The following is a 23,424-nucleotide window of genomic DNA, read 5'->3' as shown; positions in this document are numbered from 1 at the left end:
TGGTGAGAAAGACGGGTGGAGATTAGCAAATGGAGCTTGACAGACTTACTATAATTGACAAAAGAAATTGGCATAAATTTGAGAGCAAATCTATTCCAACTCATATCTGGCATAGATTTAAATTTCTGGTGCATGGACCACCAAATATACGCCAAACATTAATGAATGTTGGTGCGTCTTTCTCCAGCTCACTGCTATTTCTGCTATTTAAAGGTTATGTACACCTTCACTTTCATTTTTTTTATTTAATCAATGTGTTTTTGGAAATTAAGACTTTTTGTAATTGATTTTTATTAAAAATTTCTAATGGTTTCTATACTTGTATTTTTTTCTGTACTGCTTAATTGAGGACTAACAGAAAAGCCAAAATCAGTCAGTGAGAGTAAATTGACAACCTAGTCTGCTCTGTTGAGGAGAAAGAGCTTGTTGTGGCATTCTGTGGGGGCACATTACACAGCAAGGGATTTGTGAGACATGACTACTCAAGGGCTTTCTGCAGTGGCTGAAATAAAGCAGCATATAGTCATTTGTAAGTTCACTTGAGTCTTCTACACAGGGAAGTGCAGTCTATAGAAGTCAGACTGTGATTGTTCATTACATTCACTCCAAGTTATAAGTAGTAAAAGAGGATAAAAAAACTGTGATCTATCTGGAGGAAGAAACCTTATTCCAGATGGCTGTATAACAGTGTGGGAGGATGCTGATCATCCCACCAGCCTCCATGCCCTAGCATACTGCACTTTGTAGCACTACTTTGTAATGCTCTGCTCTACATCCAAATCATCTGCCCCCCCCCCCAAACACACACACACACACACCTGCCCTTAGTACAATTAAGCTGTATTTTTAGTTCAAGTCATCTTTCACCAGATAGTTATTTGATCTAGAGACAGTACTGCATTGTAATCTACTACATTAGTGCTTATCTACCCCTCCACCACCAATGTCTCCCCGACTAGTCAAAAGAAAGATAACATTGTGTAGTATTCAGTGTGGGCGATGGAGGGGAGAGAGAGCAGAATTTGTGCTCCCTTTATGAGGGCTAATAGCTGATCAGTGTTTTGAATGCCCCTCAGTGAAAAACCTGAAAATAGCACAACCTGCATTAAGTATGAAGCGTTTTGAATGCATGGAAATGAAAACTCAATACAAAATGCCAAGATACATTCATAATTTTTTTCTGCAGGGACTTAGTAACATATGTATATATAGATTTTTCACATAAAAAGGTTTCCATAGTTTTTAAGGATTTGTTTACATCAGCATTAGGCCGCCTGCACATGGGCGGAAATCCCACGGCGGGATTTCCCGCGGGATTTCCGCCGCTCAAAGCCTGCATAGAAGTGCATTACAATATGCACTCCTATGCAGACCGCCGCGGTTTGGCCGCGCGAAATGTCGCGTGGCAAACAAACCGCGGCATGTCCTCGGACAGATACGTCACTCACCCGGCCGCCGACTCCGGTCTGCACATGCACCGGCTGCCCGGCAGCTGGCACATGAAAGAGCCAGGGCTGCCGGGCGCGGGTGAGTACGCGCTCGTCTCTGCAGGCGCTCAGGTCGGGTCCCGCAGCGAGAATTCTCACCGCCGGATCCGACCCGCTCGTCTGCAGGCGGCCTTAGCGGTTCCATTCAGAGCCTCTGTTGCAGATTTCCATTAAAATCCAGGTGAAAATAATGCCACATGCAGTGCTTTTTTATTTTGGGAAATGCTGAAGCGCATGACGGAAGCCAGAATGGACCCTGTTATAGTCAATGGAGTCTGTCTAGCGCCATTAAGTTTTGGCATGCACCAGATCCAGGCATTTTAGTTTCATTATTGAGAGAGGCTTTGAGAAACAGCAAGATAGGACATACACTAAAGAGGATAAGGTATCTGAGTAGCCTGTTATATAAGACGATGGGACATGAGTTATGAAGATTTATCATACACTCTAAATAATTGCTATGTATAGATCCACTTACCCAACCTCTGAGGAGTTCATAGGCTGTAATTCCCAATGACCACCAATCTACAGGGTAGGAGTATCCGGGCCCCACCTCCATGAATGACTGGAACACTTCTGGAGCTTAAAATGCAAAGTTCATATATTACCAACACAAGTAACTAAATTCCATTTGGTATCATTTGCTGTATTTGCAATGTAATTAGGCAAAATGCCCATTTTATGTTGTTATTACTATATTCATTAATACATTGTATGGATTACCTTTATACTTTTTATTAGCATTTGATAACATAGCCTGTAGATTTGCAATAAGTGAATGGATATGAATTTGTATTATGGCCCTTTTACACAGAACAACCTGTCGGGCGACATACCTAACTGGTTATCCCAGCTATCATTCCTAATAAATGGAGGCGGAGCGGGGTCAGGAATCATTTCGGCTTGCCCACCTCAATTCACAGAAAACATAAATTAACGACTGCCTGTTTACACTAGCTGAGTGCCATTCAGTTTTATGCATGCAGAATAAGAAGCAAACAAATTCTTGTCCGTCTAATGCATTTACACTGAACAATAATCGTTCAGATCCCCACTGGATGTGGGAATCTGAACGATTTGGGGACTTGTGTTAAAGGGACTTACTCCGCAGCAAGTGACGAGTATAGGTGAGAGTTCCTCTGCAGATGAAGATAATCAAAATGGATTTTCCACCCAGAGACATGATAGAGGACGCTTATCAAAACTACTAGAAAATGTAGAGCAGCAGCCCACAGCAGCCAATCATGTTATGTCTTTCAGTGTTGGAACTAAATTGATTGCTATTGGCAACTGCTAAACTCTTATGTTGTACTAGCTTTGTCAATATGTCCCCTATGGGTGAGATTACTTTAGCTAGATCATCCCAATTTTGGCTTCATTTGCACCACAAAACTGGCATACATGCCATGCACATATTTATTATGTGGTTTTATGCTTCATGCGACAAGGGAGCGTGGTGTAAAATGTTTCAATGTGCTCCAAAATTTGGGCCAAAATATTGATGTAAACTATCAACCAATAAGTGGTATAAAGTTAGACAAAAGTGTGTAAAGATGCACTGAATGTATCAACCACAATGAGGCATTGTGATAAATTTGGCGCATTTTCAGACTTTTCAGTCTAAGTTTCCTTTGTCTAAATATTAGACAGTATTAGTAAATCTGACCTAATGCCTTTTCCATTTAGAGCCCTTTCACATAGGCGTTTGCGAGTTGCACCCGAGCTTATTCACTGTGAAAAGCTATTTATCTATTCAGCACACATATAGCTGTTGCCACTATATGTAGGGTTATACAGAGCTGAGTTGCATTATTATGACCACCAGCTAATATCCTGAGAAACCGCCGTGTGCCGTACGGACAGCAGCTAGACGGGCTGGGGGTAACTCAGGTGCTGGTAGGTGGTCTCCGGTATCTTCAGCCATGCTGATTGCAGTGTACCCCACAGTTACTGGAGAGTATGCGGGGTAGGATCCATAGAGTGAACAAGATGACTGAGGTGGTCCCACAGATGCTCAGTTGAGTTCAAGTCTGAAAAATGAGGGGGCCAGAAAATACTTGGAAGTCTTAGTTCTGCTCTTCAAACTACTGTCGGGCATTCCTATAGTGTGACATGTTACATTGTCTTGACCCCATGTGCCCGAGCGAAGACAAACAACATGTATGGATGTTTGTGATCTGCAAGGGTGGATTCATAACCAGATCGATTCAGAATGCCTTCCAATAGATGAGCGGCTCAGAGAATTGGCACAAAGAATTTCCCAGACCTTGATGCTGGGTGTTTATTCTCGGATGTTATTTGCCTGAAATGCCATCATCCATTCGAAGAAGGAGAAAATGTGACTGATTGAAGAAGGCAACCCTTTGCCAATCAGAGGTGGTCCAAATATGATACTGTTGTGCAAATTGAAGCCTTTTCTTTCGATGCACCTTTGTTCACATGGGTGCAGTGACCATCCGTCTGCTTCGGAGCCCCACAGGAGGGTTTACTTTACACACACATCTGGTAGCCCACTGGTTCATTTTCTTGGCGAGCTGCTGCACTGCACCACATCAGTCGGCCTTCGCATATGTTCATAGCGGACGCTCACCTCTCATATCTATGGCACGTGGTGCTCCGTAGTTTCCACAAACAGTTCACAAACTGCGCTGTTTGAGAAATACCGCCACCCTTGGCCTGAAAACCAATAATCAACCCTTCTTGCAACTCTGATAAATCGCCCCTTTTACCCATCATAACAACAAGTGATGTGTGAGCAGACAGCCAATTGCACACCTTATATACCCACCAAGCCACCCCACCACCGTAACTTCATGGGCTACATGCTGCCACCATCAAAAGTAGGAGGTGGTGATCTAATGTGAATCTGCTGTATATAAAGCTTCCTTATGAAGCCTCTCTTGCATCTTGGAACGAATAGTGCTGAATGATAACATCACCTGTACATTTCCTCTCGTCTACCTGTTGTGCACTCGAGGTGCAATAGTTAAACACATTTCTGAAAAGAGCGTTGATGTAGCATGTTTTTCCTCTATCTCCATCAGCCTTCACACAGCTCAGTGAATTGAGCAGCCGTGTATTGTAGAATTGCACTCCGCTCTGCTATCATGATGTGTAATCACCGCGCTGCTATTCAAACCTGCCCGATAAGGATCATATAATTTGACAGCAGTCATAGTTACAGAAAAAAATCTGTCACTTTCATGACAAAGGGTAGGGGCACAAAGACACTGTACATTATGGGAAGATGTTGGCTTAAAATATGGAAAATCAATCTTTGGTATATTCACTTTTTGCTTATGAGTTATATGTGGTTTGATCAAATTGTGGTAACCATTTGTAGACCTAAATAAAGCATATTACTGCATTAGAGTGACCCTCCAGTTTCAGGACAAAGTTTATCCATTTCCGAAGGTACGGTATCTGTTGTCCTTCTTCTTTGCCAATATCTCTCCGATCTGTGAGTTCAGGATCCTATTTTCAGACGTCCAAGATGGCCATTGCAATTTTCTTACTACCTAATGCATACAGTGCACTGCTCTCTGATTGGTCAGAACTGATAATAAAACAAACTCAGCCACCATTGTCTTGCAAGCCTCTACTTGTCCTCTTGTTATAGGCTGGCTCACATAGAATTTTAGGTATAAAACGATGGGGACAAGGAGGAGGGGGAAAAGAATGCAGATTAGACAAAACATTCAGACATCACTATTCTCCTTAAATTCCAAGATCCTCTATGCATCCAACTTTAAGAACAGACCAAATGCTAAACTTTTCAGGGCTTGAACCCGAGACCTTCTGTGCTCCACTTGGTAGCTCTCTCCACTGAGCCATCCGGCCCTTTGACAGCTCAACTCCTAACGCCTAGTAATGATCCTGTGCTTCCTGTTCTGTTCCTTTGTCCTGACCATGCCTCTGCTTCTGATTAGATACACTATAAAAGCCTGGCCTTGCCATTCCCTCAATGTGTGATTATTGTGCTCCACAGCTGTAGTCAAGCTACCCTGCTGGCCTGCTCCTCTACAGACAATTGAGACTTTCCATTGGCTTTCCTCCAGACAAAGCTACTCGCCTCCTCCTTTGTATTGCGAATTGAGACCACCTATTGCCAACTCCTGGCTCTCACCTGACTACTCTTTGGACCTGCATGGCTGCTACGCCCGCAGCTCCAACCTAGTGCCAAAAATGCCACAAATCTATCGATCTCTCATTTTACTTTCTTGTTGTCTATTTATGATTATTATTCTTCTTTATTTCATTATTCTTTGTTTGCCTATTTTTTTGTAATATCTATTTTTTCAGCTATATTTAGTAAATTCATATTATTTTACTTAGTTATTGTGTTTGCATTTTTTATTCATTACAGTCTCTAAATCCACTGTAATACAGCGCTGTGGGAATTAGGTAGTCTGAAGATTACATTGGCCATCTTGGACAGGTGAAACAGGACCCAGAATGAACAGATCAGCACAGAAGACAAACAGCAATGCCATGGAGCTGCTGGCACTGTTGAGCTCAAGGCGCATGCACAGGTCTATGTGACATCACAGTGTCAGCGCTGGACCATGTTATGTGCCCACCAGTACGTGTACAGTGTCATTTGGCACTATACACTGAGGGAGTAACATCTACTTTCTGTTCTTGTGCTAATTGGCTGGCTGGGCTGTCTATCATCCCATCCAGGCTATCGGTCACTTGTTTACAATATTTATTCTGGCTCCTCTGAACAGAGGATGTGATAATACTCATGTATACAGCCATTCTTTCACATTTGTATACTGGTCCCGATTTAAGTGAATCTTTGCCTTTAGATTTCAGACTTTGTTTGTCTGAGGAATTTATCTTTGTTGTTCTATGTACCTCCAATGTCAGTTTGTTTATTTGTCTTTTCAGTCTTGCTTTTTCCTTATTTCTTTCCTGTTCTCCATATTACATTTAGGGATGGTTAGGTAATCTAGTTAGGTTCCAGCCGTGGGGTTACCCTTTTCAAGGCGGGTGCTCCACTCTAGTGGCAGGTCCAGTTATGGAAGTTACAAGGTAAGATCCTTGGCCTTGGCTCTGCTTTTATCACTGTCATTTGTGTTGTCTCACATCCTGTGGACCTCAGTTTACCCCTGTGCTTTACATATCATTCAGCCTTTCCCTGCACTTTGTTTCTGTATTCATTTGTTGGTTACTCTTACAGGACTCAATGGACGTGATAAGCAGGTAGTATAATTGTTACGTCCTATCCCAAGATAAAATTCTGCCCCAAAACCGGAGGGTCACTTTAAAGGTGTCATAGTATGTATGTATGTATGTATGTATGTATGTAAGGCTGAATGAAGACAATGTCCATCTAGTCCAGCCTGTCTATTCTCCTGTGTTGATCCAGAGGAAGGCAAAAAAAACCAAGGGCAGAAGCCAATTTAGCCCTTCTGGGGAAAATAATCCTTCCCGACTCCCTAATGGCAATCAGACTGTTCCCTGGATCAACCCCTAACAGTTCCTACCTGCCTGTATACCCGGATTGACAATTAACCTAAGACTTGTATCCTATAATGTCCTTCCTCTCCAGAAAGACATCAAGTCCCCTTTTAAACTCCTCTATGGATTTCGCCATCACCACTTACTCCGGCAGAGAGTTCCACAGTCTAACTGCTCTTACAGTAAAGAATCCCCTTCTATGTTGGTGATGAAACCAACTTTCCTCTAATCGTAGCGGATGTCCTCTTGTTACCGTCGCGGTCCAGGGTGTAAACAGATCTTGGGAGAGATCCTTGTATTGTCGCCTCATGTACTTATACATGGTTATTTGATCACCTCTTAGCCGTCTTTTTTCCAGGGTGAATAATCCCAATTTTGATAGCCTCTCTGGGTATTCCAGTCCCTTCATTCCATGTATTAGTTTAGTTGCCCTTCTTTGAACCCCTTCAAGCACTGTGACATCTTTCCTGAGCACCGGTGACCAGAATTGTACGCAGTATTCCATGTGAGGCCTGACAAGTGCCTTAGATAGTGGGAGGATAATGTTCTCGTCTTTCGCCCCTATACCTCTTTTAATGCACCCCAAGACTTTATTTGCCTTTGCAGCAGCTGACTGGCATTGGTTACTCCAGTTTAGTCTACTATCCACTAATACCCCCAGATCCTTTTCCATATCACTTTTCCCTAGTGGTACCCCATTAAGTGAATATTGGTGACATCCGTTTCTCCTGCCCATGTGCATAGTCTTACATTTTTCAACATTGAACTTCATTTGCCATTTTTCTGCCCAAGCCCCTAGCTTATCCAGGTCCGTTTGTAGCCGCACATTGTCCTCCGTTGCATTAATTATATTGTATAATTTAATTTTGTGTCATCTGCAAATATTGATATTTTGCTGTGCAGCCCCTCTATCAGGTCATTGATAAATATGTTGAACAGAGTGGGGCCTAATATTGAACCCTGTGGCACCCCGCTAGCGACTGTGGTCCAATCAAAGTACGAACCATTTATTACCACCCTCTGCTTTCTATCTCTGAGCCAATTTTTTTACCCACTTACACACGTTTTCGCCCAGTCCGAGCTGCCTCATTTTGTATATTAGCCTATTATGTGGCACGGTGTCAAAGGCTTTAGAGAAGTCCAGATATACGAGATCAATAGATTCTCCCTGGTCCAGCTTAGAGCTTACTTCATCGTAGAAACTGATCAGATTTGTCTGACATGAGCGACCCTTCATGAATCCATGCTGGTGAGGAGTTATTCCCTTGTTCTCCTTGAGGTACTCATCGATGGCGTCTCTCAGAATCCCCTCGAAAATTTTTCCCATTACTGAAGTGAGACTTACTGGCCTGTAGTTACCAGGCTCACTTTTGCTCCCTTTTTTGTAAATTGGAACCACGTTGGCAATGTGCCAATCCAATGGTACTACACCGGTCTTGATAGTGTCTTGAAATATTAGATATAGCGGCCTAGCTATCTCGTCACTTAGTTCCCTTAGTATCCTTGGGTGTAATCCATCTGGGCCTGGCGATTTATCAATTTTAGTCTTCTTTAGTCGCTTCCGCACCTCCTCCTGCGTTAGGTATGAGATATTTTGTGATGGGTTCATTTTATTCCCCTGCATCTCGTGTGGCATTTCCTTTTAGTTTGTGAATACACTTGAGAAGAAACTGTTTAGTAGATTTGCTTTCCCTCCGTCATCATCAATGATCTCTCCTGCATTATTTTTTAAAGGGCCAGTGCTCTCCCTGCAAATCCTTTTGCTGTTAATATAGTTGAAAAATAGCTTTGGGTTGTTTTTGCTCTCTTTGGCGATCACTCTTTCCGCCTCCTCCTTGGCAGTTTTGATCTTATCTTTGCTTATTTTGTTTTTTTTCCCTGTATGATTTAGCGCTTCTTCGCTGCCTTGTTGCTTTAGTAGTTTGAACGCTTTCTTTTTTTCGTTTATTGCCCCTCTTGCCGTCTTGTCGAGCCACATTGGTTTCCTTTTAGTTGAGTTTCTTTTATTTTTAAAGGGAATAAACTGCTCACATGAGGTGATTAGGATCCTTTTAAACTTTTCCCATTTGTCCTCCGTACTGGCATTTTTTAGGATGTTGTCCCAATTAATGTTACCGATAGTAATTCTGAGCTGATCAAATTTTGCTTTACTAAAGTTTAGTTTCTTTGTCACTCCCTGATAAGGCTTCTTATTGAATGACAGTTGGAAGTTGATTATATTGTGGTCACTGTTCCCCAAGTGGCCCCCAACCTGCACCCCCTTTATACGTTCCGGTTTGTTAGTTAGTACTAGGTCCAGAATGGCCCTCCCTCTTGTTGGTTCCTGTACCACTTCTTACATTTGATAGTTATGAGCTGATACAGATGTCAAATTGGTCTCTAAGTTCTGCAGCTAAGATAGACAAGAATAAGAGGTTATTTACAGAGGCAATGTTCACATCCATGTGTTGTCTTTGTTTGCAAGTGACTGCACACGGACAGCACACTAACCCATTACAGTCAATGTGGCTATGTAGACATGCATTTATATTTTACAAGAGACCAATGGTCTGTGTAAGAAGATTTGCAGCATGTCCTATTCAGATCTGATTGCTCAGACCTCAATTACTCAATCAAGTCAAATAATGTGCAAAAAAACTCCAGCACACCCTGGATGACATCCGTTTGCACTCTGTTTTTCACAGATCATTGCTAAGCAATACTAGAAAAGAAATTGGCCTCCTTCTGTTTTTTTATTTTTTCCATGTGATTAAAAAAATGGATGACGTGATGAAAAACAGACATATGCAATGCATATGGATACAACATGGACAGGCACATGGATTAAAACGGATCCTTTTTTCGAAGACCAATATCGGAAATGTTCATCTGAATAAGTCCTAAGACAGAAGTGGGTGCATACACAATCCCATTCCGCTGACATCACCTGCACTTACATAGATCTTTAAAGGGACCCTGTCAACAAGTTTTCCCCTACCAAGCAATTTCCACCAGGTTTCCCATCTGTAAAACCCCTTTCTAAATGTATATCTATTACTACTGAGTAAACCTCTGCTGAAGTAGTTTTTATAACTCCTTTGCGGTATGTTGATTGGCTGTCAACAGTCTGGTGGACATAGCTGGACCATGAAAGCTGTGGATAGAGGATAACTTCAAATCTTGGTACAACCAATCTAAAATGAGTCTAAATGACCAATAAAAGCAGTTGCCTTATGGGATTCAAGTAAGATTATATGAAAGGACTGATATATTGCTATTTCTTATGTATTCATGGTATATCCAAAGAAATCATGTAGAACCGTTAGTCTCATTCTATACAGTTTCAGGTTTATTCACTCTATAATCCTAATCTTATATAAAAGGTCATTTTAACATTTACGATAAAAAGCTAAAATGCCCACAAAAGTGTTCTGTAGAATTAGAAGCCCTGTCCCGGTCTGCAGCGAGGCGATACACCTACAGTATTTGTACTGTATTGTGTAGATGGAATTTTGGGCTAACTTTTAGTTGCTTTTAGTATTAGTTTAGTCGCCTAACGGTTGGTATGCAATGAGAAGTATAGACTAGGTGTGTTTCAGAACTTTCTGCATTCCACGCCCCGAGCATACAGGATGTGAGCAGTGATGAAACATACAGGGATGGGGAAATCTATAAGATGCAACCAACATACATAAATCAAGCATCTGGCGAATGCACATTAGACATCATTATATAGTAATGAGGGAGCTAGGAGATATAGTGGGCGAATATATTGGCTGCAAGGAGGTATACTGGGCAATATCCAATATGGACACTCTGCAGCAAATTCTGCCCATGCGATCATGGCCTAATAAGCAGCACTTCTGACATGCCATAGATACAGAAGTGCTGAATCAAAGCATATGGCGAGTGCCAGGAAAATCAGGACATGAGAAAAAGAACAAAACATATGAAAAAGTTATCGAATTTATTTTAACAAAACTCAAAGTTTTGTAACAAATTGGGGATTATTCAAGTTCCGGATCAAACCTATAACTGGCTTACTATGAAACTGACACAGGTCAGTGCGTGTGTCTGAGATAGCAAAATTGGATTGTGAGCCCCTACTGGGGACACGGACTGATGCGAATTGCAACAATCTTTGAACAGTGCTGTGAAATACTGTGCTGCTTATGTGACCGGAAATATTCTATATTTGTGTGTTTACATTTTTTTCCTTCTTAGTGGCTGACAATTGCTTGCAGCAAGCAGATGGAAACTTGTTTCTACTAGTTATGAGTTAAAGGAGTTGGCCGAGTCGTAAGAACTCTGGCCACCACTTGCATTAAAATAACAAATGGTGATATAATGACCTGTTCCGGCTCCCACTGTGTCCCCTACTATGGTTTCTGTTTACAGATGCAGTCCCGCATGGTTTATGGGACATCACAGGGGCTGCAGCCAATTACAGAGCTCAGTGATCGATTGCTGAGCTCCGTTATTGGCAACAGCCTCTGTGACATTGAAGGGGATGGCTGACGTGGTGGTTAGGTTTGTCCCTTGCCACCAGGGGGATTGATGGCATTGGAGCTGCAAGGTTCTTACTAAAATAACAACCCAGTTAGAGAAGGAAGATATTAAATACCATTCATCACATAGGGATTATGGTACATTAGAACAGAGTTTGCAGAAAAACATAGAGAAAACAGAGCAAAAAGAAATCAAAGATAGGAAACATCGGAAGATAATCTGCGACTATCACAATTTCAAAACAGGGCAAATATATTTAGAGAAAAATAATATACAAACATCTCTGAGTCACAAGTTTTGGAAATTGAAGAGGGGACATTGGGCAAAAGTCTGGAAGACAAGGTGTGAGTGTGCAGTGGAATGTCTCCTTTTCCCTCCTCCGGAGTGTTCTGTTTTCTAGGAGCAGTGCTGCACAGATAACTTGGACTGTGAGCCCGGTTTCATCCTGTGTTCTCCTCCCTGACCTCAATTGTTTCCTGCACTGGCGTGTAATTTACCAACATGTTACCTGTAAATTCACCTGTTTGAAAGCTTCAAGTAAAGTACCAGTTGCTGCCCATTCCCAGCAACTGTGTGCTCTACAATTTACCCATGTGTGTCTGGACCCTTACTTCTCTTGTTTGGATTTCACCACAGAGTAAGGAACGGTGGCGTCACCCGTGACAACTTCCTATACAGGTAAACTACACCATCAGAGTTTGCCTGAAGAGGCCTGGCAGTGCCTTGGCAAAGGTTCACACTTGTCCCTCAGGGGAGGAGTTGGTAGAGCCACCATGAAAAATGCAATCTCACCCCCGCCATCTCATTAGTGTTGTGCCCAGCGCCTCGGTCGCTGCAGATAGACATAAGTCTTTTTTCATCCTTACATACTATGTTACTGTTATCCAGTGATGAGTTCAAATTTATTTATAACCCTCTCCCCACCATCACCACTTTTTATGCAATTCCTGAATTGCAAAAAAAGAGTATTCCAATACCAATACTATCGGTCAATGATAATCTAACCCAGAATGTAGGCATTTATTTAGACGACATTTTGATACCCTTTGTCAGCAGATTTTCCTTATATCTTCAAGATACAAAGAACACCATTGCTAAAATTTCTTATTTTAATGTATGGAGAAGGGGATAGAATCATAGAATAGAATAGAATTGGAAGTTGGAAGGGATCTCCAGGGTCTTCTAGTCCAACCCCATGGGCAAGGCAGGATTCACTAAATCATCCCCAACAGATGTCTGTCCAGCCTTTGTTTGAACACTTCCATTGAAGGAGAACTCACCACCTCCCGTGGTAACCTGTTTCACTCACTTATCGCCTCACTGTCTAATATCTAATCTGTGTCTCCTCCCTTTCAGTTACATCCCATTGCTTCTAGTTTTTCCTTGTACAAATGAGAATAGGGCTGATCCCTCTGCACTGTGACAGCCCTTCAGATATTTGTAGACAGCTATTAAGGCCTCATGTCCACGGGGAAAATCAGGCCCGCTACGGATTCTCCATGCAGAATCCGTAGCGGGTCCCTTCTGCCCTACGGACATGAGCGCTTAAAATAAGAATTAACTCACCTCTCGCACGCTCCGGATCTTCCCTTCGTCGCGGCTTCATCTTCTCTCCGTCGCGGCCGGATCTTCTTTCTTCGGCCCGGCGGATGTGCATGGCACGTCGGTTGCGTGTCCCGCGCATGCGCCGGCCCGAAGAAAAAAGATCCGGCCGCGACGGAGAGAAGATGAAGCCGCGAAGAAGGGAAGATCCGGAGCAGGTGAGTATATTCTGATTTTGGTCTCCCGCGGATCCGGACGGCTTCCATAGGCCTCAATAGAAGCCTGCGGGAGCCGTCCCCGCACCTAAATGGAGCATGGTCCATTTTGTTTCATGCTCCATTTTAAAAAAAAATCACTTTTATTGACCATTTGCGGGTATTTATCTACCCGCGGGTGGTCAATGCATCCCTATGGGGTGCAGATCCGCATGCGGGTGATCTGCTGCGGATCTTAAATCATATTTTGCCCGTGGACATGGGGCCTAAGTCTCCTCTCAGCCTTCTTTTTTGCAAGCTGAACATTCCCAGATCCTTTAACATGGGACAACCTCTTTACAACTCGGACAACCCCTTCAAGGCTGAGGCTATTCTGAACATCACCCCATGTGATATCACAATGTGCAGCTTTTTTTTGCACTTTGAATTACTTTACAATTTTTTTGTGTTAAGATAAGAGAACAATAACTATTTATTGGGTTAAGATCAGGTAACTTTCTGTGCTGTGCTATCACAATCAAGATAACATTTGTCCCATCTGTTTATGCTTGTGAGGCATACTGTAAGTCAGCACATATAGAGAAGAAAGAATAGTCTGGGGTAATAGTATGTTTTTTCACCTCCTGTTGGTCTTTTATAAAAGTTATTAAAATGAGATGTATTGTAAACACGTCGCAGTACACACATCTATCTCAGCTGTTCCGGTAAAATTTGATATATAAATTCATTTCATCAACTCAAGATTGAAACGATGTGTTCATTATCATGTTCTCTTTCATGTAGCACTTAACCTTTGTTGCCAGGGCAAGATGCTTGTCACAATCATTAATCATTATGTGGTAAATCAGATGAGCGTATGTTACACATGGAAATGAATCAGCCGTAATAAAGGTCAATTCAACATCATTAACCGAGGCTTTTCATGTGCATTGCCGTCTCCTGGATCAGTAACAATCAAGGACATTCTTCTCCCAAGAAACAAACAGCATTCCTAACTTGCAAATCAAATGATTCATTCTTTGCCACACAGTATGTTATCTGAATTTTAAGACTGGGATTGCGGGTTTCATGATTTCAATCAATACTGCTGCCCTAGAAAAAGAAATCCCAGAGCACAAAGAAAAGACCTTGACCTTTCCCAACAGCAAACGGTAAATGCCCGCAGCTACCGAATGATGAATGATAATTCATTCACCGTTCAGTTCCCGCGAGCCTAAAAATCAAATGACGATTGGCCTGTGTGTGAAAGCACAGGAGCAATGATGGCTGGGATGTGTGAAAGGACCCTAATGTAGGATGCTTGGCTATTCTGTCCAGTAAAATGCAGAATGGAAACTTGATGGACCCATTCAGAGTCAATGAGGAAAAATACAGATCAAAATGGCTATGTCAAATGCATTACAATGGATCAATCATATAAACATCAGCATTCCAATTGTTTCCATTATCTCTCACTTATACAATACACTGCATAGATAGTATATAGATAGTGGTGCTTTAGTATTTTCTCAGGTATGTAATAATAAGGGAATTTCCTCTTACTTATGATGTGCTTATGCATCAATCTGCAGAAAAGGGTTAAATGTCCTGAGAGGATAAAATATATCTGAGTGGTGGCCCTATCTACAGGAAAAATGGTCTGGAATGGTTGGACATACTGGCGTAACTATAGGGGATGCGGTTGCATCCGGGCCCAGGAGCCTTAGGGGGCCCATAAGGCCTCTCTCCTTCTATATAGGCAGCCCAGCACTATGAATAAAGCATTATAATTGGGGGCCCTTTTACAGGTTTTGTATTGGGACCCTGGAGCTTTAGATTATGCCTCTACGTTAAGGGGTTAAGAGAAAATGGGGGGCCCCAATATAAACTTTTGCACTCAGGCCCATGAGCCTTAACCTACACCCCTGGTTGGACATATCTTCATTCTCCTCCAGTCTACACCTGGATGGCAAACATTGTCTACATCGACTTGCTAATGGAGGTTAGTGGACCACTCTTTCTTTATTGAAGTGGGGTGGCTTTAGGAGACATTTATTGCATTTTTTCCTCTGAGTGTCCAGTGTTCCTGAGAGATCTTAGCCTATTCACCATGAGCAATGGCTTCCAGCTCACTAATGTTCTTGGGTTTGTGAGATTCAATCGCCTTCTTCAAATCACATCAAAGATTTTCTATGAGATATGGTAGATGTCAGATGACTGTGTTGGCCACTGTAGAACTTTCTAGGACTTCTTCTGAAACAAAGCCTTGGTAGATTTTGAGGGATGCTTGGGATCATTGTCTTGTTGGAAGGTCTAATAACAGCCAAGTTTCAGCTTCCTCACAGAAGGCATGATGTCTTCTAGGATTTCCTGATACTTGATTGAATCCATCGTGCCCTCCATACTCTGTAGGTTTTCAGTACCAAGACGTATCACTGATCCAGAGATTTTAGTTCTAGTTTGTTTCATTGCTCTACAGAATAGAATCCCAAAGCTTCTGTGGCTTATTTATATGGTTATGAGCATTTTTGTAGCTGTCACAAAACTTGCTGCTGATCTTTTGCGGTCACTTAAAGGAGTTGTCCCGCGCCGAAACGGTTTTTTTTCATTTTCAATAGCCCCCCCGTTCAGCGCGAGACAAACCCGATGCATGTGTTGAAAAAAAAAACCCGGATAGTACTTACCCGAATCCCCGCGCTCCGGTGACTTCTTACTTACCTTGCGAAGATGGCCGCCATCTTCACCCTCGGTGTACCGCAGGTCTTCTGTGCGGTCCATTGCCGATTCCAGCCTCCTGATTGGCTGGAATCGGAACACGTGACGGGGCGGAGCTACGAGGAGCAGCTCTCCAGCACGAGCAGCCCCATTCAACACGGAAAAGACCGGACTGCGCAAGCGCGTCTAATCGGGCGATTAGACGCTGAAAATTAGACGGCACCATGGAGACGAGGACGCTAGCAACGGAACAGGTAAGTGAATAACTTCTGTATGGCTCATATTTAATGCACAATGTACATTACAAAGTGCATTAATATGGCCATACAGAAGTGTATACCCCAACTTCGTTTCGCGTGACAACCCCTTTAGGGGTTTTTTTTTACCACCTCTCTCTCCTCAGGAATCTGGGGGCAGCCAGTGATAACTTCCTCTTTCTGACACATACAGATAGTGTAGCGAGTGTTCTTTTAACTTTGTACTTGTGAGCTATGCTTCCAACTGTATCTCTAGGAACACTCAGTGCCTTTGCCATCCTTTGTGTCCTTTTTCTTGTTTGTGCAAGGCAATGATCTCTGCAAAGCCCTAGCCAGTCAAGGTATTTGATGTGTTAAATCTCAAGTACATTTGATGTAACTAATGAAGTTCTTGATTAGTTGCATCAGGTGTGCTTGAGGTAACACCCGATTTGGAAATGTGTGCTCTAATGAGGGATTCTATTCAAGTGGTTGAATAATTCTGAGACTACAGTAATCATTAAAAGTTATATTAGTTGTATTTAGGTATTTAAATTGTTCTTGTTTGATTGTTTTTTGCAAACATCAGAAAGTTTGTAAATAAACCTAATTTGCAATGAGGGTTGAATAATTATGATTAAAACCCTGTGTAGGTTATGAGCATGAAACATATTTCTGTCCTTTTAAGTATTCTCTCTGCAAGGTTGTCCTAAATGTGTTATTTGAAGTGTGTTTATAAAGGGGAGCCCACTTTGAAATAGAGTTGTGATGCTTATGAAATGACAGGAATATCACTTTGTATTTTTTCTGTAATTTCGGGGAAATCAGTTTAGGGATAAACAAAATAGATTGCGCCTTGTGAAGTTGATGTCAAGCGCTCTCTGCCCAAATAATGTCTGATAAAATTTCAAAGAGTTCAGGAAATTTTAGATCTTGCCTGTTCTGCGCTGCAGTCAAATGCATGATCGTTGGGTACTAAAATATTAAACTGAATGACTGTCATATAAAGGTTATTTGTTGACATTGCTTCAAAGCGGATCAGAAATTCTTATATTAGACTTCACATATGATAGTTCTGCTAACATATAAAATGTTACTGTATGATTTCATTCAAAAGACATGTAATTTTTAGCTATATGGCAACATTTTAAGAGATTCTCTGGTCCATAAAATTTATTTTCAAACCTTATTAAAGTGAACCTGTCACCTCGGAACAGCAACTTTAATGAGTTATTGTGCTGTTCGGTGAAGTGACGGGAGCTAGAAAATGTATTTTTTATACTCTCTGCACTGCCATTTTCGCACTGTCTGCTGGTAAAGTCTGCATGCGGTCTGAAAATCTAACCACTGCGCATGCGCACTTCCATACAAGTCTATGGGGGAGTGCCCCTACTGTGGTCTGAAAAGAGTTAGGTGTTCAGATCATGCGCAGACTTCACCGGTAGACACTGTGGGAACAGGGGAGCAGGTTAGTATAAAAAACCATATCCCTCGGGCCCTTGTCACCTCCCCGAACAGCACCATAACTTAGTTTATGGTGCTATTCCAAGGTGACAGGCTCCCTTTAAGGTTTGAGGGAAGTGCCTTAATCAGGACTTCCATCAATAATCCAGAGTGAAAAGAAGATGCAAAGGTCAATGCAATGATGTCAAAGGGTACCATGCAATGTTTCATTGTCCCTGTGGAGGCACTGCGGAGTAACTGGTTTCATGTTCCCCTACAGATTACAGCTGATCTCCTGGGAACATCCTGTGATCAGTTTATTTTTGTGTGAGCCATCTTACAAAAAAAGGATAGTCCAAAGTGGATATAATGTAAAAAATACCAAGAAAGGATTAATTTTACTCCCCAAAAGCAGTGGTTTGGTGGTTTATTTTGCCTCACAACATTGTTTTTATAGATGATCTATAGCCTCATCTGGGCATCCATTGATGGGATGTACAGTAGATCTGTCCTTAGACACAAAGATTTCAACTACAACACCTGACAATGACTCAAAAACATCTAAAATAGCAGATACATTTTTTGACAGGCATCTGCCTTGCATATTAATGCCATAAAAAGTTGCCAATGATTAGCAGAACATGTCTTAGGCCACCTGCACATTTGCATTGTGGAATCCGTGGCTGGCGTCCACCCCTGAGTTCCGTAGCAAATACCATCCATAGCATACTATAGAAAGGCACTTTTTCCTGCACATGAGCGAAAATCAATTGCGATTTTCTGCTCACGGAGGAAAAATCGCAGCATGCTTTATTTTTGTGTGGTGTCCGCATGGACGGCTTCTATTAAAGTCAATGAAAGCCGTCCGACTTGTGGCCCAACCGCAATTAACAGTGCATAAAGGTCGCTGGCGATGACTGGCAAAATCTGTACTGTGCTGTCCATGCCATCCGCAGTACTGATAAAGAAGAAAGAAGAAAGAAGAAAGAAGACAGGTACGCGGGGTCACCGGCTGGGCACAGGGTTGGAATCCGGAATCCGGAATCCGACCCGTCCGTGTGCAGATGGCATCAGCTTTTCCTAGCCTCTAGTGTGTGTCCAGCTTTACACTGTCACAACTTCTTATCCAGAGGAATTTCCTCTCGAAGTGACTAGAACTTAATATGCTTCTGGTGCATTTTGTATTTTTAGCAGGCTGCAGTAGTAAAAGCATTGATATGTACAGAAGATTAACTTTGTTTCAATATTGGAAACTGCCTCTTTGTTATACAACAGAGAATTTCCCGTGCCTGTATACAGTATAAAGCGTTCCAGCACATATGGTTTATTATATGCAGTGTATTTAACCATCTGTCCCTGCAGCTCTGTGCACAATAAAATGGACTTTCTGCAAATTTAATTCACTTTGCTACTTGATCACCACTACATGGTTATACTACTACAATGCCGAAATGTGATAAAGTAAGGAGGGGGAGAGCAAATATTTCCCTATGTCTTCGATTTCTGGTAGAGAAAATAAATATAATGGGATAGCCTATATATATCCCAAATTATGAGAAAGAGATTTAGGCCTCCTGCACACGGGCGGATTTGCATTGCGAAACCCAGAGCAGGATTCCGCCTCCAGATTCTGCAGCAAATCCAGCCCATAGCATGCGATGAGAAAACGCGATTTCCTGCTTATGAGCGGAAATCGATTGCGATTTTCCGCTCACGGTGGAGAAATCGCAGCATGCTACGATTTTGTGCCGGCTGCACATTGAAGTCAATGGAAGCAATCCGTCCTACAGCCATTCTGCAATCATCATTGCAGAATAGCCACAGGAGCTGCGTCATTGCCATAGCGACGATGCAGCATCTTCTCAACTGCGCATGTGACGGCCGGCGCTCTGGCTGGCACATTTGCAGCAGAGGAGGCCGCGTCATCGCCATAGCGAAGGCGCGGCATCCTCTGCACTGTGTATGTTCCGGCTGGCCTTCCTACCGGCACATTCGCCCCAGAGGAGAAGACCAGTGGAGTGGTAAGCTGGGAATCCCGCATGCAGGGTTCGACCCGCCTGTGTGTAGGTGGCCTTACACAGTATAGCACAGTATATGTAGGGTTTACAAATAACGCGACTATTAAAGTACAAACTCAGCTTTGCTACATCTGTACATGTGAAAGTTGTCATTCAAAGAGGACCTGCCATACCCTCATTTAATATATATATATATATATATATATATATATATATAATCCCACTTTAAATGCAGACATGATGGGTCCTCTTTAAATGGCTACTACCGATGGTGTAGAGGTTTACCCGCAGTCATAGGATGAACTCAGCTTTCATATGTCTGAATATCATAGCTGTGATCACCAGTATATCACATTTTCTTTCAACCTTTGTTCTTCTACTATACATCATGTTCATGGTTTGTATGCACATCAAAATTAACCGTTGCTATCATCACTGTATCGAGCCCATGAGTCCATAGTACTGCTTTAAGAATCTGAGTTGGGCAGTTTTTGGTAAAGTGTTGCTCAGCACTAGTGGATAGTGAGGAGTGACCTTTTGAAAGGTTTATTCAGCTGGTTTGTCAAACTTTTACAAAAAGTTTGTTTCGGGTTTAAATTAGTTTGAACTGAAGTCGAAGTTCACCAAAACCCCTAAAACTGGTATATATTATACACCAGTGTTCAGGACTAGTGTTGAGCAAACCTAGAACCCTGTTTTAGGTAGAACTTTGCCAAAAGCTTGCTTTGAGAAATTAACTTTTAGCGAAGTTTGACTCCAAATATGGTCCGGTTTTCTGAACACTAATTCCATAAGTATTAATATGTAGCAGTGTTGGGCGAATCATACCAGTAGAACCCTATTTCAGGTAGAACTTTGCTAAAATCTCGTTTTGGGTTCATGCCAAACCAATCATTTAGCAAAGTTCAATCCAAAACAGGGTTCTACTGGTTTAGTTATCTAAATGATACTAGTGGACTTGAAGTTATTATGCTCATCTTAAAGGGGTTCTCATGAAGGGAACTGCTTTCCATGTGCCCTATTAAAACATATGGATGCCGTAGAGGGGTACCCTGCTCAGAGCAGAGAGATGATCTATGACAGTAACTCCTGTTCTGGTTGACTTGGGTCATCCTTGTATAACATGAATGGCCATCATGTAATATAACATTTTCCATTGCGGAACGCAGATTTTGCATTGGGTCCCAGAAGTTTTTAAGTATGTACTTACTCTTTTACCATCAGTTCTGCAAAGACACAGATGAAACATCATATCAAATGTCAAAGCCAGCACTGTATTTGTGGGGTACCATTATACATACATACAGATGTACAACACTTACCCATGTAAGGCTTTGTACCCGCCATGGATGAAGCTTTTTCAGATCCTTTGACAATAGTTGCTATGTTAAAATCTGTAATGTGCACGTGTCCTAGAAAAAAAGAATAAAAAATTAATGGAAATTGGTGCTAAATGTGTCTATTTACACAGTTTTAACCCTTTCCAATCCACTGTCTGACCTCTGAAGACATTTATGATTTAGGGCTGTACAGCTCCGATGTTGGAAGACGTGTGTCTGGGTTCTCTTACTGTACATTGCCAGCCTCTCTGCTGTCGGAGCCTATCCAATGTGTCACCTCATGCAGTACTGGCTTTAGCCAGCATATAGCGCTGTTGTATAACGGGAGACAAAGAGTAAGCCCCCTAGGAAAACCAGGATACTAATTGGATTGGAAAGGGTTAATTAGAGGTGGCATAGAAGTTCTGTACATGCTGTCAACACTTTAATATTTTCCTAGAAATTCATTAAAATATTAGACAAGCCCAACTTCCAGTTTTGAAGTAGTCTGAAAAGTGAAGTTAGAAGTATCCGGATAGAAAATGATAGAAGGAGACTGAACTAGAATGATATTTTACTAAATATGTTATGCTCATTGATGCCAATTTGCCCTAAAATATCTGTATCTGATATCTGTATCATAACACATCCAAGTAAGAATATGGATAAACTTTGTGCACGGACTAACCTGGGACAGGGCAGGGAAAAAACTGAAGAAAAGCAATGAGTCCCACAACAAAAGATATGTAAAAATTAAAACAGATGTTTTATTAATTCATTAAAAAAAGTGTACAAAAAATGTATTAAATCAACACTAGAGATGAGCGAGCATACTCGTCCGAGCTTGATGCTCGTTCGAGTATTAGGGTGCTCGAGATGCTCGTTACTCGAGATGAGCACCACGCGGTACTCGTCTTGATTAAACGAGCACTGAACATTGAATTCAATGGAGCCGGCAATACAGCCGGCTCCATAGAAAGCAATGGCCTGCCGGCGATCGCGGGATGAATTGTCGGGAAGGGCTTAAATATATAAGCCCTTCCCTGCAATTCATCCAGAAATGTGTAAAAATAAAAAAAATATATATACTCACCTTGTCCCGGCAGACGGAGTTCAGCGCAGCCGGCCTGCAGTGGGTGTGAAGGGGGTGTGAGTCAGACATGCCCCTGATTGGCTCAGCGCTGAGCCAATCAGAGGCAGATCTCACTCACACCCATTCATGAATGGGTGAGTGAATGCTGCCTCTGATTGGCTCAGCGCAGCTCTCAGTTGAATGACAGCAGTTCAGCACCGCAGTGCAGGGGACAGCAGGAGAAGACGCGGCTGTGCCCCGGCAGCTGAAGGGAGGTGAGTATCTATTTTTTTTGTTTTTTAAATCACTTTTAATTCATTTCCAGGGAATGGCTTATATGTAAAGCCCTTCCCTGAAAAAGAATTCAGGTGTGCCAGCGGACCATTGTCTTCAATGGAGTCGCCAGCAGCAGCGGCTCCATTGAAGAGAATGCCTGCATTTTTATTCTTTTTTACACTAAAATCTTTTTTTTTCAGGTAAGGGCTTATATTTTTAAGCCCTTCCCGAAAATTCATCCCGCGCTCGCCGGCAGCCCATTGCTTTCATTGGAGCGGGCTGTATTGCCGGCTCCATTAAATTCAATGGGCTAACATCATTCTTCTCTGCCACAGCTGTTACAGCAGTGGCAGAGGAGAACGATCGTTATGCTGACAGTGGGGGGGGGGGTCTCACTCTTGTAACTATTGTGGCTTAATAGTGAGATCTCGGAGCCCGAAATGCAGCCCTGCATGTCGCTCCTCGCCTGCCCTATCCATTTCTGTGTTTTTTACATGACTTTGGTGATTTTGCTAAGATTTTTACAAATGAAAACCTTAGCGGAGCACCAGTCATATACAAAAATGCTCGAGTCGCCCATTGACTTCAATGGGGTTCGTTACTCGAAACGAACTCTCGAGCATCACTGAAAGTTCGACTCGAGTATTGAGCACCCGAGCATTTTGGTGCTCGCTCATCTCTAATCAACACCATGGTGGAAGGTGTGTTGATGTGCTTTGGACAATAGTCCTTTTTTATAACTAAACTAATCACTGAGACAATGGGTCCCAAATTAAACCAAATAAGCCCTTTTACAAATGGGAACGAACCCAAAAATCTAATTTTATTAGGATAATTTAACTCACTTCTCACAACTTCTCACTGTCAGCCCACCATCAGGGCTTGCGGTTGCTTCATTTATTTTTCTTTACCAGTTACTTAGTCCAATTGTGGACAGTAGTTATTACGGAATTTCCAGCACTTCTAGGAGGTTGCCTCCAGTCCTTTTAAGGACTTTATTTGGCTAGAATTTGGTTTCCTATTTACAGAATAGTTTGTTTTTCTGCACTTAAAGGGGAATTTTTAACCTGGTTCTTATTTGGCTTAATAGTACTTTTGGAGCTTATTAATTATCTTAGTAGCTCTCATACTAAGCCATAATGCCTTTTTGGATCTTCCCGCAGTCTCT

General features: G+C 42.2%; 1 protein-coding gene across 1 annotated transcript in view; it reads right to left on the bottom strand.

Moving 5' to 3' along the window:
* STK32B (serine/threonine kinase 32B) overlaps positions 1-23,424 on the bottom strand; it is a 149,777-nt gene that overhangs the window by 53,598 nt on the left and 72,755 nt on the right. Inside the window, exons 4-5 of the mRNA XM_066574645.1 lie at positions 20,912-21,001; positions 1,966-2,069 (exon numbers count right to left, since the gene is read on the bottom strand). Coding sequence (XP_066430742.1) covers positions 1,966-2,069; positions 20,912-21,001 — 194 coding nt within the window. The remainder of the gene's footprint in view (positions 1-1,965; positions 2,070-20,911; positions 21,002-23,424) is intronic.

This window comes from Eleutherodactylus coqui, chromosome 7 (assembly GCF_035609145.1).
Source record: "Eleutherodactylus coqui strain aEleCoq1 chromosome 7, aEleCoq1.hap1, whole genome shotgun sequence".
NCBI lineage: Eukaryota > Metazoa > Chordata > Amphibia > Anura > Eleutherodactylidae > Eleutherodactylus > Eleutherodactylus coqui.
This window is presented reverse-complemented; position numbering and strand designations above follow the sequence as displayed.